Source organism: Anoplopoma fimbria, chromosome 17 (assembly GCF_027596085.1).
Source record: "Anoplopoma fimbria isolate UVic2021 breed Golden Eagle Sablefish chromosome 17, Afim_UVic_2022, whole genome shotgun sequence".
NCBI classification, from domain to species: domain Eukaryota; kingdom Metazoa; phylum Chordata; class Actinopteri; order Perciformes; family Anoplopomatidae; genus Anoplopoma; species Anoplopoma fimbria.
In genome coordinates this window covers 23491385-23506150 of record NC_072465.1, presented here as the reverse complement: position 1 = coordinate 23506150, position 14766 = coordinate 23491385, and the positions used below count along the sequence as shown (strand labels likewise).

Genomic DNA, 14766 nt, shown 5'->3' with positions numbered 1-14766 from the left:
TTCATTAATCACTTATGACCAACTAGAAGTGTGTGGCGATGTCTATATTTACAGAGACCATGCCTTCTACATTTCATTTCTCCTTTCTTATTATTTTTTTTTGACCTTTCTGGTTGCTAAGTGTGTAGCCCCCAGCCTATAGCAGCGGCGTGCAGGTCAGATTGGGACTTTACAAAAAGGTAGCAACCAGGTTACATCCTCTGTTCTCAGTCTGTCGTCCCACCTGATGAAGACCCTGGAGAGGCTGGTCCTTGTTCATCTCGGCCCCCTGGTGAGCTCATCTTTGGACCCACTTCAGTTCACCTACCAATCTGGCATAGGGGTGGATGACGCTGTCATCTACCTGCTACAGAGATGCCTTTCTCACCTGGAAAAGGCTGGAAGCACTGTGAGAGTCATGTTTTTCGACTTCTCCAGTGCCTTCAACACCATCCAGCCTTTGCTTCTGAGGGACAAGCTGGAGCAGACCGGGGTGGACCACCACCTCACTGCGTGGATCCTGGACTACCTCACCAACCGTCCACAGTATGTGCGGATACGGGAGTGTGAGTCAGACCTGGTGTCCTGCAGCACGGGGGCCCCACAAGGAACCGTTCTGGCTCCATTCCTCTTCTCCATATACACCTCGGACTTCAAATTCAACTGCCACCTGCAAAGGTTCAACTCTCCTATCTCCGCCGGCGACTGCCACTTGCAAAAGTTCTCTGATGACTCTGCAATCGTAAGACCAAAGAGCTGGATGGTGGACTTCCAGATCAACTCTGGGAAAAGAGCTGGTGGTGGACTTCCGTCCTCCAGAACCAGTGAACATCCAGGGACAGGACATTGAGATTACCTGGGAAATAATCACACAAATGCACTTTACAAAAAGGTCCTCATAAGTACCTGGGTGTTATGGAGTGGTCTGCTGGGGCAGCAGCATCTCTGCCTAAACAAACTTGTCAAGAAGGCCAGCAGTGTGCTGGGGTGACCACTGGATACAGTGGAAGTGGTGGGAGACAGGAGGATGATGGCTAAGCTGTCATCCCTGATGGACAACACCTCCCACCCCATGCAGGACACCCTGACAGCTCTGTGCAGCTCCTTCAGCCACCGGCTGCTTCACCCCCGGTGTGTGAAGGAGAGATACCGCAGGTCCTTCCTTCCTGCTGCTGTCAGGCTGCACAACCAGCTCTGCTCCCAGTAGACCACATGACACTAAAAACCTGTGCAACACAAATGCACTGTGCAATAATAGTTATAATAGTTATTCTGTCTGTATATATAATATTTTAGTTATTGTGGATTCTTTACTGTCCACGAGTTTAGCCTCCGCTTCCTCTGGTTTCTGTCTGCCTGCTCCCCTGAGGGCTTGGCGTTCCACTAGTTGGGTTTCTCCACGTGAGTCGATCCAAGCCTGGTTTCCTGTTGTGTGTACTGCCTGGAATAAAGCTTCTTCATATGACTCCGTGTGTCTGTCGTACTGCTTTTGTGTCCTTACCACACCCGCTACAAAGTCAGTCACAGGGACAAAATAAGTAACTTAATGTGTTGCTAATCTGGCACTTGTAACTAAGTACTTTTACATTGTTGTACTGGTACTTAGTATCTGACTACTTCTTCCATCACTTAGTATCCTACGGGGAAAAATAATTAAAAAGTTGGGAGACTTGCTTCTAAGTCTAAAGCAGCATTATAATGGAATAATTTGCCCAACAATTTTCATAATTTAGTATAAATTATTTTATTATTATGTTCATCATGTCCATGTTACGGTTTGGGATGGGATGGGATTACTATTGTGTACAGTACCAGTCAAAAGTTTGGACACACCTTCTCATTCAATGGTTTTTCTTTATTTTTTATTTTTTTCTACATTGTAGATTAATATTGAAGACATCCAAACTATGAAGGAACACATATGGAATTATGTGGTAAACAAACAAATGCTCAACAAACCAGAATATGTTTTATATTTTAGATTCTTCAAAGTAGTTGAAGTGGGAGACAGGAGGATGATGGCAAAGCTATCATCCCTGATGAACAACACCTCCCACCCCATGCGGGACACACAATTCAATACACTGTGCAATTATAGCTTTAATAGTTTTTTCTGTCTGTAAATATAATATTTCAGTTATTGTTGATTTTCTACTGTTTTTATTGCTTATTTATAATACTTGTTTTTTTATTTCATTTTTATTTTTATCTTGTCTTTCTTTTACTATGTCTCTTGTGTGCACTTTACTCTATGCTGCTGTAATACCTGCACATTTCCCTGAGTGAATGGGACTAATAAAGGATTATCTTATCTTATCTTATCTGAGTTGAATGAGAAGGTGTGTCCAAACTTTTGACTGCTACTGTATGTGTTGTACCTCCCACTTCAACTACTTTGAAGAATCTAAAATATAAAACATATTCTGGTTTGTTGAGCATTTGTTTGTTTACCACATAATTCCATATGTGTTCCTTCATAGTTTGGATGTCTTCAATATTAATCTACAATGGTGCATCTCAAGGTTCATATCCTCTAATTAAATTGTAAAATAAAACAACAAATAAAATAAAAAACTACATTGTGCGCAACTTCACTCCTGCGCATGCGTGCGTACTTATAAGCTGCACTTATAACAAATAGCATTCAGCAATCGGTACTTAGGTTGTAGTTACTTGTTAGTAAATATGCCAACAGTAAGCTTCCTGTGAATCTTCAGTCTCAGTACTTATATATATATATATAAAAAAGACCTGAGGCAACACAGATGGAATGGAGATTCAGCAGAAAGAGATACAGGGGAGGGAGGAGGAGTGTTTTGGCAGTGGACCAATCAGAGAGCGCACAGGCTTAAAGCTCCGCTACCTGCAGCCTTTATTATCAGGCTTTCCTTTACAAGTCAGGACCAGTCTGCGTCTCCACCTCACCGACGACCAGGAGCAATCTGAGAGCACACAGATCCAGGAGCAGTCATGACTCACCCCCGGACTCTCCGAGTGGACTATGACCATACTACAAATGCTGTGTGCGTCGTCGGCTCTGAACACAATGTCAACCTGAACAGGTAGGCTCCTGTTCCACACCTGACGTCTTCAGCAGGACAATTACACACAAAGAAACATCTGGACTACATGTGCTGCAGATTGTGGGGATATTTAATTATAGAGTCTCTAGATGTCATAGTTATTCTATTATTAAAGTGTTTACATTCTCCCCTGTAGATATTGTATTTTTGTTGTATTGCATCACCTTAGTTAGCACTGGCTTACTGTGTCTCTTCCTTATTTGTATTTTGTAATATAATGATGTGACGTTGTCAACAGGCGACCAGTTTTTTTTTTAAATATTTAATATATTGAAGTGGGCTACTTTAAAAAAGAAAAGATACCCAATTTCATAAAACATACAGTTGCCAGTTAAGTAGCCTCACAACTGTCTAAAACCAGTGCAGTCTAATGCAACAGTCCTGCATAAATCCTACTTTTATGGAGATTATGATACAGTTACAGGAAAGTTTTTTGTTAAAACAGTTTTAGGGAGTTGTTGATTCATCTTTATAATAAGTTTGACAGTTACAGTTCTGTTATTAATTCCACCCCACCTATATCAATAAGTGAATCACCACTTAGTATAATGTAATACAACTCAACAGCAAACAATGTGATCCAATATGATCATTACGTTGGATCAACGCCTTTCCAAAACAGTTTTAGCAAAAGCCTGAACATTATAACCTCATGATGGTAGAATTCACTGCAGGATTGTTTTGTCTACGTCAGTGTTAGATAGGTAAATCCTCATAAACTGGCAACTTTGTGTATAAGAATTCAAATCAGTAGAGCTGGTGGGATGATGTCATTTGTATGCAAGTCCTTAGCATTTTGTTTCGTGCAGTTCGAGACAATCAACAGTCCTCTATTGTTGCGGTCAGGAGAGACTTTGTTGTCCCAAAGAAATGTTGGCAATACGTTCTGCCAAATGCCAGCCTCCACAACACAACAGAGCCAGGCTTGATTACAGACTGGACAGAGTGGGAGGCTGGCACACCCATTCTAGAGGCCTTTGTCATGTAGTTGCGCTGTTTTTAAATCGTAAAGAATAGGTTCACCTTAAAGCCTCAGGCCGCTTTGACATTTCATAACAGGGTAACGACAGGTGTTATAATACAATAAACTATGGTCCAAATCTATTTAGTCTGTCAAAGCCATTGCAGTGAGCCTGCATGCACAGTACTAGGGCCCTGGCCAACCTAAATGGAACAGGGCCACAATTACTGTTATAAACAACACCAGTGTATACTCCTGCAATGACATGTCCTAATTAGCTCCACTGGAAAGGGTGTTAACTCAGTATTGAAAGGCTGTCATTCCTATGGTACATGAAGAAATCCTGTCCAAACGCGATAGGAATGTAAGTGATGGGAGAGATAATCCACTAAAGTTAAATGAGGTCCCCACAGTTAGCACTAATCAAAACTAGTGTTTTTTTAGTGCAAAATTCCCTTTTTGTAACTTTTGGGAGTTTTCTTGCTGAGCTGCCTTGGAGGGATCTTTTGGAAGATCACTTGGTTTGACAAACTCAGACTGCTGATGCCTCAAGAGTGAATTTACTTCCTCATCACATACTTTGGAATCACATTAGAAAGAGATCTGTTCACAGCCAGTGTGGACAGAAGGAACAATTGCAACTATTGATACGGGCATGTGACTATTGTTTATTCAGACATTGACAATAGACCAGTGTTTCCCAACTGTCTGTCCTAGGACCTACTTTTCTTAAATCAACAATCCTTGCAATCCACTCCTCACTATGCCTCAACTATAAATCACGAGAACAGCAAATATGTGCATAAATTACTGTTTTTGACCATCTTTACTGCCATTTCCGCATCACCTTATATTATGTTGAATAGATAAACCAGCCATTTGGAAGATATTAACATTTGATAAATCACGACTGAAACTGGAAAAACTGACATCTGGCTTCATAGTGTCTCAAGTGTTTTGGTCCTCAGGCAGAATGTAGGCATGCCTTCACATGAGACAAACATCTTCATACCAGTTGTCATCATGACTGCGTGTGAACTCAATATTAATTTAGCAAATACAGTATGTGTATGAATCACTTTGTTGTCTTCCAAGCAATAATGAATAAAGACTAACTTTATCATGACTTCAGCTGCTACTTCTTCACTACCAGTCACAACATTTCAGCTTGAGTCAATTCTCCCACACATTTTGTACATCCTCTTATTCTCAGGAGCGCCCCTCCCAGCTCCATGTTCTTCTCTGTGAAGTGCACCCCCAGCATTCAGTACAGCATCACCCCCTCGCCTCAGGAGACGTCCCACTTCTCTCCCATCCCTCTCAGTGGTAACTCAGTGCTGCTCTTCAGCATGAGCAGTGCCAGTCAAGATGAAAAAGACAGCAAGGTAAAGTCGGACAGAAGTGCAGTAAACTCATGTCACAGAGCAGCAAGTCACATTTCCTGATTTTCAAGGACAGTTCCAGGAAATTAGCCGCTAATTCGTTAATCCAAGGACAGTCATCACGTCCTGGAAACTGTGTTTAAATATTTGCTCATCAAGATATTGAATATTAGTTTTATTCAGAGCCTAACGACTAAAACAAAAATACGACTTCTTAACTTAATTAGTCATTGAAGGATTATTTTCATGATGGAGAGTAGACTTTAGCTAGAAATATATAAAAACTCACCTACCCAGAAGCATTTGCACCTTTTGATTAATTATTTATTACTTTTCAAATAACCAGAGGAGATTTTCCAGATTCAACGGAGCTCAAGAGCTTTTTGCTTTGCAGTGTAGTACAGCTCATAATTTACATTCATGCATCTCAAAGACTTCACAATTGTCAAATGTCATTTTGTACAACTAAACGACTTCTTCCTTCCTCTTATAAGCTCTCTGTCTGGTACTATGGGGAAAGTAAAGAAGTCTTGGCTAGAGCAATCCTGCACCTGACAGCTGTTGGTGAGTTAAACCAGAATAAAACGACATGCAAAAACATATTTATCATAACCAATTATTTGCTTAACCTTTGAGTTATTCTTTTGCCAGCATGATATCAGCAGACTATTAGTTGTGTCAATAAACGCAATCCCAACATGACTCATATTAACTGGAAAAGTCTATATTTGGAGTTGATTCAAATACACAGAAATTGTGATACAGAAATGTATATTAACAGTCTTATAGTGCAACAATAGCTGTACTGATATGAACCATTATATGGAATATTTGCAGAGGCACTCTGTGATAAACAAACCGTTTCTGTCACACAGAGATCTCTCTGGATGTGGATGCTGACAGAGATGGTGTTGTGGAGAAAAACAACGCTAATAAGGTGAGTTCAAATGTGTCAGGTGGCTGATCAAAGCCTGACAACTAATGCAGGAGATATTTCCTCTTCTTTTCACTTTGTAACTATATGTGTAACAAAGTGAATAGGATTGTAATTCTAGGATTGTAAAGTTTGATATGTGCAAGTAACATCGCTGAAGCCAAAGTCCTTGTAGATTTCTCCAACAAACTGCAAAAAAAATTATAATTTGTGTCTGGTTTGTTGAAAACTTGTTAGGGATCCTGGAAATGGGGTCCTAATGGGCATGGAGCCGTCCTATTGGTCAACTGTGACTCTGAGCGGCGTTACCGAAAGAAACCAGATAGGGAGCAGGACTACATCTCCTATGTGTCAGGTGAAAGAGAACAGCCTCGATCACCACTGAATTCTGTCTTTCTTCCCTCTGACCCATTAACTTCTTTACAAAAGTAACCAGAATTAAAAGGCCTTTCATGTTTGCTTTTGGAAAGTCAGCAGATTAGTGTGTTGATAGGGTAAATAAGTTTGATAAAACTAGAAACTTGTAGACCTCTGTGCGGGTGTGGAAGGGCGAGTTCTTAAAGTAAACCTCTCAAATTACTTAACAGAAGTCAAACCAGTTCGGCTGAAATTTGATAGCAAATCCAGGTGTTTTCCATGATGTCTGGGTGAGCACTTCCCAGCAGTTGTGATAGGTGTACAGTTTTTAGCCTTAGAGTTAAAAGTTTGAACACATTTATGGCACGCATATGTTGCATTGACTCTTTGTGGATGAACAGATCTGAAGGACATGTCCGTCATGGTGCTGCGGACCAGAGGCCCCGCCAAACTGCCAGAGGGCTACAAGCTCACCATGCACATCTCCCAGGGGGACGCAGAGAGTGTCAGAGTCTTCATGCGCAAAACCTGTGATATGAAGAAGAACAATTTAGTGGGTGAGTAAAGATGGGGGGGCAGGGGGATTATCTGGTAGGGACAGTGCACATTAATAAAACATTTCTGTAAATGCGGCAGAGTTAGCCAAGTGGCTATTTTTCATCTGTAGTCCCTAGACAGATGTTTCAAAGTCAACCTAAAAACAATATATATATATATAATTGTATATAAGATTAAAATTACAAAATTATGCATTATTTACCCTTTACAAAGGTTACAGAAAGAATAGAAGAGAGAATATTAATATCAGTAGTAACATAATTCAGGACACCCTTGTACATAGTCAGGTACTATTAAGACATGCCACACAGAGGCTCGTTAAACAACACATACATAGCAAGTAGATTAGGGGAAAATGATTTTAAATAGAACATGGACTAAAACAAGATTATGTTGCAATGTTAGACACTAAAAACCATATATCTCAGAAGCAGAATACATAAAAAAAAAGCATGCAGAGTATGCAACAATACAATACATTGCACTGTGCTGTTTTAATCTGTTATCTTTATACCTTTTTTTACTAAAGTACATTTTTTCAGTTTTCTAATGAAGCGCCTGAGTAAACAAGCCTCGATTCGGTTGTTCTTACTTCACTAGATCAACTCTTCTGCAACTTCGTGAAGGCCTATCCGCTGGTGCTGAGCAGTGAGGTCCTGTCCCAGGAGGTGCCTTACCTCGGTGGAGAAGGAGAGGTGAACTTTTATGTGGAGGGCCTCAGGTTTCCTGACATAGACTTCAATGGGCTCATCCGCATCAACCTCAGTCTGTTGGAACCCATCTCTACGGTAAGACCTGCAACACGGCATCCACAATGTTACACATCTTTATTTAATTTCATACCATGAGTTCCTTATGCTGCTTAATCATATTTTGTACTCAAACTGTTTATGATGACATTCTATTAAACAACACATCTGACCTTGGCCCATAAAAAAACAAAGGTTAGATCAGTTTTTCACGGTTTTGTGATGTTAGATGAGATTTTTTGTCGAATTACATCACAAACAGGACTTTGTGGCCTCTCTTATTTTTTGACAGGGTCTCCCTGAGACGCCTATTTTCACAGACACAATCGTGTTCAAAGTGGCACCGTGGATCATGACACCCAACACCCTCCAGCCTGTAGAGGTGTTTGTCTGCAGGTAAGAGAAGACTAATGAATAATATAGATGAGGGTGACAATAGGTGAGTTAACAGTACGTTACAGTGTTACACATTCCCCATTCATTTTAGAAAATTACGCCTATAAATTTGTCATTCTTGATTCTTTTTTTATATTACATTTTTTGTGTTTCACCCAAAAGCTAAAGATATGAATTTGGATAATGATGTTGGTAGATACAGAAAGCCAGATGTATTAGCATTTTGAATTAAAAATTCCAAACTATTGCTTAAAGAAAACTTCTTCTCCCGCTGTCACCTTGTCAGCACGTCTGATAACAAAAAGTTCCTAAAAAGCCTGAGGAACCTTGTTGCAAAGTGCGGGTACAAGCTTAAGGTTTGCTACGAGGACGTGAACAGAGGAGATCGGTGGATGCAGGTAAGAAAACCAAAAGCGTCATGTAAACAAAACAAACCAACTGACAAAATGTGCTTTTAAAAAAAAGAAAGTTGGAAACACGGCAGTGGATTTCACACGTAACGCATCATAAGAAAGTAAAGGAATCCTTCCCCCCAAAGTATCCAATATTTAACAAGAAAACATAAAAAAAATGTAAACATCAGTTACGTTATTGTTGTTATTAAAAAAATTATAGGAAATAGTATAACAAGTATTCTTTTTTCAGGATGAGTTGGAGTTTGGCTACATAGACTCACCTCATCACCGGTTTCCTGTTGTTCTGGATTCCCCTCGAGATCGGGGTCTCATGGAGTTTCCTTATAATGAGCTACTGGTGGGACTCAATTTTTTTTACAAAATGCTTTCTGAAATGTAAAAGCTCTGATAGTGGTGTGATTTCATCTTAAAGACCCTCTTCACTCAAAAATGTGTTTTATTTGAATTAATTTAACAGTAGAAGGCTGTTTTTATCATCGGCGTGAAAGGAAAAAGTATTTTAGGCGCGTAGGATTTTTTGTGATGTGGAAACTTGAAACCTCCAGACAAAAAAGCAGTCCAACAGCTATATACATTTGAAATGTTTAGCTGGTGGACGCGACCTCAGACACAAATCATAGTTCAGAGCAGAGTATCCTCACACGTCTTAAATCACGTCTGGATGGAATCTTTAACCACTTTTTCATTTCCTCAGGGATCTGACTTTGGCTATGTGACGAGGTGGGCCGAGAGGGAAGACGTGAGCAGTCTGGACTCGTTCGGTAATCTGGAGGTTAGTCCTCCCGTCACCGTGAATGGAAAACACTACCCTCTGGGCAGAATCATCATTGGAGTGGCCTTCCCCACGTGAGTTTGGAACGAATCGAAAGGAAAAATCCCTCACGTTGTTGGCTGAAGATTGGTGAGCATTACTTGCATCTCTCTCTCTCTCTCTTTCCTTAAAGGGCAACCAAAGGGCGAAACATGACCAAAGTCGTTCAGGACTTCTTGTGGGCTCAGAAGGTTCAGGAGCCCATCGCCTTGTTCTCTGACTGGCTCTTTGTCGGCCACGTAGATGAATTCATGACTTTTGTTCCCGCGCCTGACAGAAAAGTAAATATTCCCTTTTAAAAGCGAAACCTGCTAAACTGAAATATCAAATAGTTAGAAGACAGGAAGCAGCTAGCTGTGCCGTGATGTTCATCGTGGTGATCGTATAAGCTCCCAGGACAACGAGTCAGACGGTGTGATCTTTGTCTGTTGTGTTCCTGCTAACAGGGCTTCCGGCTGCTGCTGGCCAGCCCAGACGCAGGCTACAAACTATTCAGAGAGTTACACAAGGATGGACACGGACAAGCCAAACTGTTTGAAGGTAGGCGCGACTTTAACAATATTATCCGTAGACAATCAGTAGTACAATGTGTATCTTAGCAATGAACAAACTCATATCACTCTTAACACTCTTTAAAACACTTTCTAAAAAGGTCTGAGCGCTGAAGAACAAATAACAGTGGATGAGATACTTAATGATGAAGGTCTCCAAAAGGAAAATAACTACGTGCAGGTGAGTGGGATTGTGGGGTCAGACTCAAGTCCAGGAAAGATAATAAAACACTAGTTCAATCTGTGGAAATCCAAACAGAAAACCTGGCTACCTGCTCGGGATGTCCTGTAATCAGGCATCAACCTTTGGGTCTGAAAAGTGAAGCCAGTGCGGAAATTCCTTAAACTTGCATGCTGGCCATTAGAAAGAATAAGTCCAATTGTATATTAGACTTCTTACTTCATTTATTATATATTTTATGGCGTCAATCACTAGTTTAAAGTCTTCTTCAACACATCATGATGTTCATTTATTAATTTATGGTCCATTTAGAATAAAATAGGCCATAAAGCAGGGCATGGCGTGGCTACCTTGTGATTGACACGGCGTTGTCAGTGCATGTTAAGAATGTTAACCTTTTCACAGTGTGTTATGTATAATTTGGGTCAACTGAAAATGTATGTTTGGAGGTCTGGTTGTACGTAGCTCCACCCTCTCGTTTCTTTGCAAAAAAACAAGATGGCGACAGAATAAATGAAATGTATTCATTCAAAATAAATGAAATTAAATCTACTTTTAATTGTCTATGACTGTTATCTACAAAAGTAGATACAAAAGTATGTGGACGGCCAGATGTAACACTCGTATCCTGTTGTTGAAATATCTCATTCCAGAACTATGGGCGTTGATATGCTGCTATAACAGCCTCCACTCCATGTGAATGTTTTCAGCAGGAGTTTGGAACCCGGCTGAAGGGATTTGCTCTTCAGCTACAACAGCATTAGTGAGAGTGAGCGCTGATGTTTAGCGATAAGGCCTGGCACACTGTCAGCGTTTCCGTTCATCCCAAAGGTGTTGGAAGGGACTAAGATCTGGGTGCTGTGGCATTGGGATTTCCCATGCATTGGACTTAAGCCAAAGCATGAAATTCCCAGACTATTCCTACTCCACCAAACTTTGCACTCAGGCAGCAGTGTTCAGGCATCCAGCCAGACTACGATTGGTCCATCAAAAGGCCAGGTAGTGAAGAATTCAACACGAATTAACACGTCTCCTTCACTGCTCTGGAGTCAGTTTGGCATAGCTAATCTTTGTCATTTGTGCTGCCACTCTTACTAAAGCTCCTGATAAACACTTTGTTTTCTCTCATTACCAAATTCCAATCAACTTTTACACGGCCTGTGCTCCAGCACTCGACGTTCCTGTTCTATGAGCTCGTTTTTCGCTCCTATATGTTTGCACTTTCACTGTAACAGGACATATAATTCAACCCTGCAAATCTAGCAGGTCAGACATTTGACTTGTTGGAAAGCATCCTGTGACAGAGCCACGTTGAAAGCTACCGAGCACTTCAGCGTGACTCATGTTTTGCGACCAAATGTTTGTGACAAAGAGAGCAGAGATTGCTCTCCTGCATGAGTGCTTTTACGGACCTTTTAACAATGGGTGTGTGTCTGTGGCAGCTCAACCTACTAATGAGCAGGAGCGTCCACATACTTTTGGCGTCCCCAGTTTACTTTTTTGTCTGCAGCAAAAGTAGCCGGAGTAATGATTAACTAGAGCACAGGACATAATGTTACATTTTATTGTTAGATCAGTTTTTAATGCGACATTTTAGACCAAACACCTCTAATCAACATTGCGACGACATTGTAGGGTTGACCTTTGGTGCTTTTATGCAATATTTACACAATGAGATTTCTGATAAATAATCATCAGTAATGTGGATATCATGACTTAGTGGGTAAAGGCAAATAATAAAACAGTCTGGTATGTTCAGGAAATGACAATACTTTTTAAAGACCAGGACAACGCCTATGGTATATTATAATATCCCAAAAAACTAAGACCATATCTGTTCTCATATCATGATATCGATATAATATTGATATGCTCTCTCCCAGAGCTGCATTGACTGGAACAGAGATGTGCTGAAGAGAGAGCTGGGCCTGGACGACGAAGACATCATCGACCTGCCCATCCTCTTCAAGTTAGTGAACGAGGATGAGGAGGAGACCACCACGTACAGAGCATTGGCTTACTACCCTGACATGGTGTGTTCTGGCATATTTCTTTATTGAGAGGCACTCAGTAAGTAAATCTGTGAGTCTCATGATCCGTCGCATCTGTTTGTTTTCTACAGGTGAACATGATTGTTTTGGGGAAGAACCTGGGCATCCCGAAGCCCTTCGGGCCGAAGGTGAACGGGCGCTGTGCCCTGGAGGCCGAGATGTGCTCCCTGTTGGAGGGCCTGGGCCTCAGCTGCACCTTCATCGACGACTTCGCCTCCTACCACAAACAGCTCGGAGAGGTGCACTGCGGCTCCAACGTCCGCAGGGAAGCGTTCGACTTCAAGTGGTGGAACCTGGAGATGTGAACGGAAACTGAACAGTGGGTGGAGACGGGTTAGAGAGGCTTTCAAAATACTAGATTGTTTAAGAAAAAACAAACAGCACCTTGACTGAACTTAGGGGTTGGAAGAGATATTTTTCTTGTCAAAGCCTTACGTTATCTCTTAAATCATGAAATGCCTAATTTTTCTTCCCATTTGATTACAAAATACTTGCACAGTAACGATCAATGTCGGAAGGATAACCCCAGGCGTTTGATCCATTATGCATCTTCATCTTTATTAAACATTTTTGTCGGCTTTATTTACGAAAAGGATGTAAAGCAATATTTACAAGTTTTGAACAAGGGCTTAAGCAGACTGTTGACAAGAACAGAAATACAATCATTTGAATCAAGCACATAGAGGAGTCGCTCCCAATCTTGTTGTTGTCTGGACCGGCCGTTGGCATACAGTGCAAGCGCAGTTAGATGAATGGTTCCACACGGTGATGTGCTGTAACAATTACAGAGCCACAAGAGGGAGCACTTCATCTACTCAAGCATTTTCCAAAGTCCAGAGAAAAAAAAAAATCATATCTTTTCTCAAATCAATTTGAAAGCTGTAATTATAAGCAAAAAGTGTATTTTTTAATTTGTCTGTAGAGTTAGATGCAGAATGTTGTGATTTGAAGCTATTAACAGCTTGATTGAGCAGTTTACAGGCTGTTTCGCATTTGGTCCAGTTTCTTTTTATTACTGTCACACTGTAAATGACGTCTTTAATTCAGTGTAGACAATAAAACTCTGCTTCAGTCATATCGCTGAAATAAACTATATGTATCAGTTGTTTCCTTCATCTCAAACTGAAGAATGAAAAAAAAAGCTTTTCCGCTCAGGAGAGTTGAGCTGTTTCAGACTCGGGCTTCTCTGTGATTGAGAGTCAACACAGTATCACCATTCATTCACATGTATAAATAAATACACGTCTGCCTAGTTTTACATTCAAAGCCAGCTGGCGACGCAGTGCCTTTTAAACAAGAGCCTCCCTTCAAAGCAGCTCACGCGTACACAATCTTTAGAAAGGCAACTTCAAGACGAGTCACAGTGTAATTCATGTTCAGCGACAAATCAGGTTTTCTCAAAAAAGTTTTGAAAATGTAGTGCTTCAGTCAGGAACATATATTACACTTACTTTACAAATAAAGTAGGAAACTCTGGCATTTGGCTCTCTATCAGCAATCAGTCTGCAGATGTTGGCTGTTTTTTTCTTTTTTTACAAAACACAAAGCACGGGGACAACACCTCTATGTCAAGCATGGCATCAGTGTACAGAGGACAGGTTGTTTTTTGGCAAGCGGATTTACACCATGCACAGTATCGTTGTATACACACACACATCAAATCAACAAGTGGCGTATGACAACAGTATTTGGAGTCAAACGTCTTAACAGCAGGACCTTGACATGTGGATTGAGGATGCATGTTGCTGGTTGGGGACTCTACAGGAATTATGCTTGTTATTCTAATTATAAAGCATCAATAAATTATGTTAAAATATATATATATATTTTATCTTTTTTTTTTTTATTGTGTTACTATGGATTGAATTTTGAAAATTCCAAGTAAAAAAAAATTGCAGATGCATTTTCTGTGGTATATTTCACCCACCTAGGAGGAAAGACTGATGCGATAACAGCGACCAACCAATCACAGAAGTGCTATCCATCTAAAACATGACAGATTTATCGAAGCTGTCGTCAAACACGACAAATATCCACAGCAGAATACTCAGAAGAATAATAGATCATCAGTAAAACACAGAAAAGTGGCGCGGCAGACTGCCACGCACACACCCGGTACATCAAAGATAAACCCATGGACTACATCACAGTGGGATGCGAGGTTGACTTTAAAAAAAACATATTTCTCTCTAGTGCAACTCTCCTCTCTATAGACAGTTTTACAAGCTAAACAAACAGCAGCTGTTTGATCGGTATTGATTTCTTCCCCCCCCCGCAGTTTAAATCCTGACCTTTTTAAAGAGGACACACATTTGAGTGTTGACAGTAAGAATCAGGTTTCAGAGCTTTACTGGCCC

The 14766-nt window shown here is 40.7% G+C and overlaps 1 protein-coding gene across 1 annotated transcript; it reads left to right on the top strand.

The window, feature by feature from the left end:
• Nucleotides 1-2891: 2891 nt before the first annotated feature.
• Nucleotides 2892-14624, top strand: padi2 (peptidyl arginine deiminase, type II). The gene is made up of 16 exons (XM_054617144.1): nt 2892-3041; nt 5237-5408; nt 5900-5969; nt 6281-6342; nt 6577-6694; nt 7098-7253; nt 7855-8042; nt 8296-8399; nt 8686-8797; nt 9045-9152; nt 9510-9661; nt 9760-9907; nt 10073-10166; nt 10279-10358; nt 12242-12391; nt 12481-14624. The coding sequence occupies exons 1-16, from the start codon at nt 2950-2952 to the stop codon at nt 12712-12714; spliced, it is 2040 nt and encodes a 679-aa protein (XP_054473119.1). The 5' UTR covers nt 2892-2949; the 3' UTR covers nt 12715-14624.
• The last annotated feature ends 142 nt before the right edge of the window (nt 14625-14766 follow it).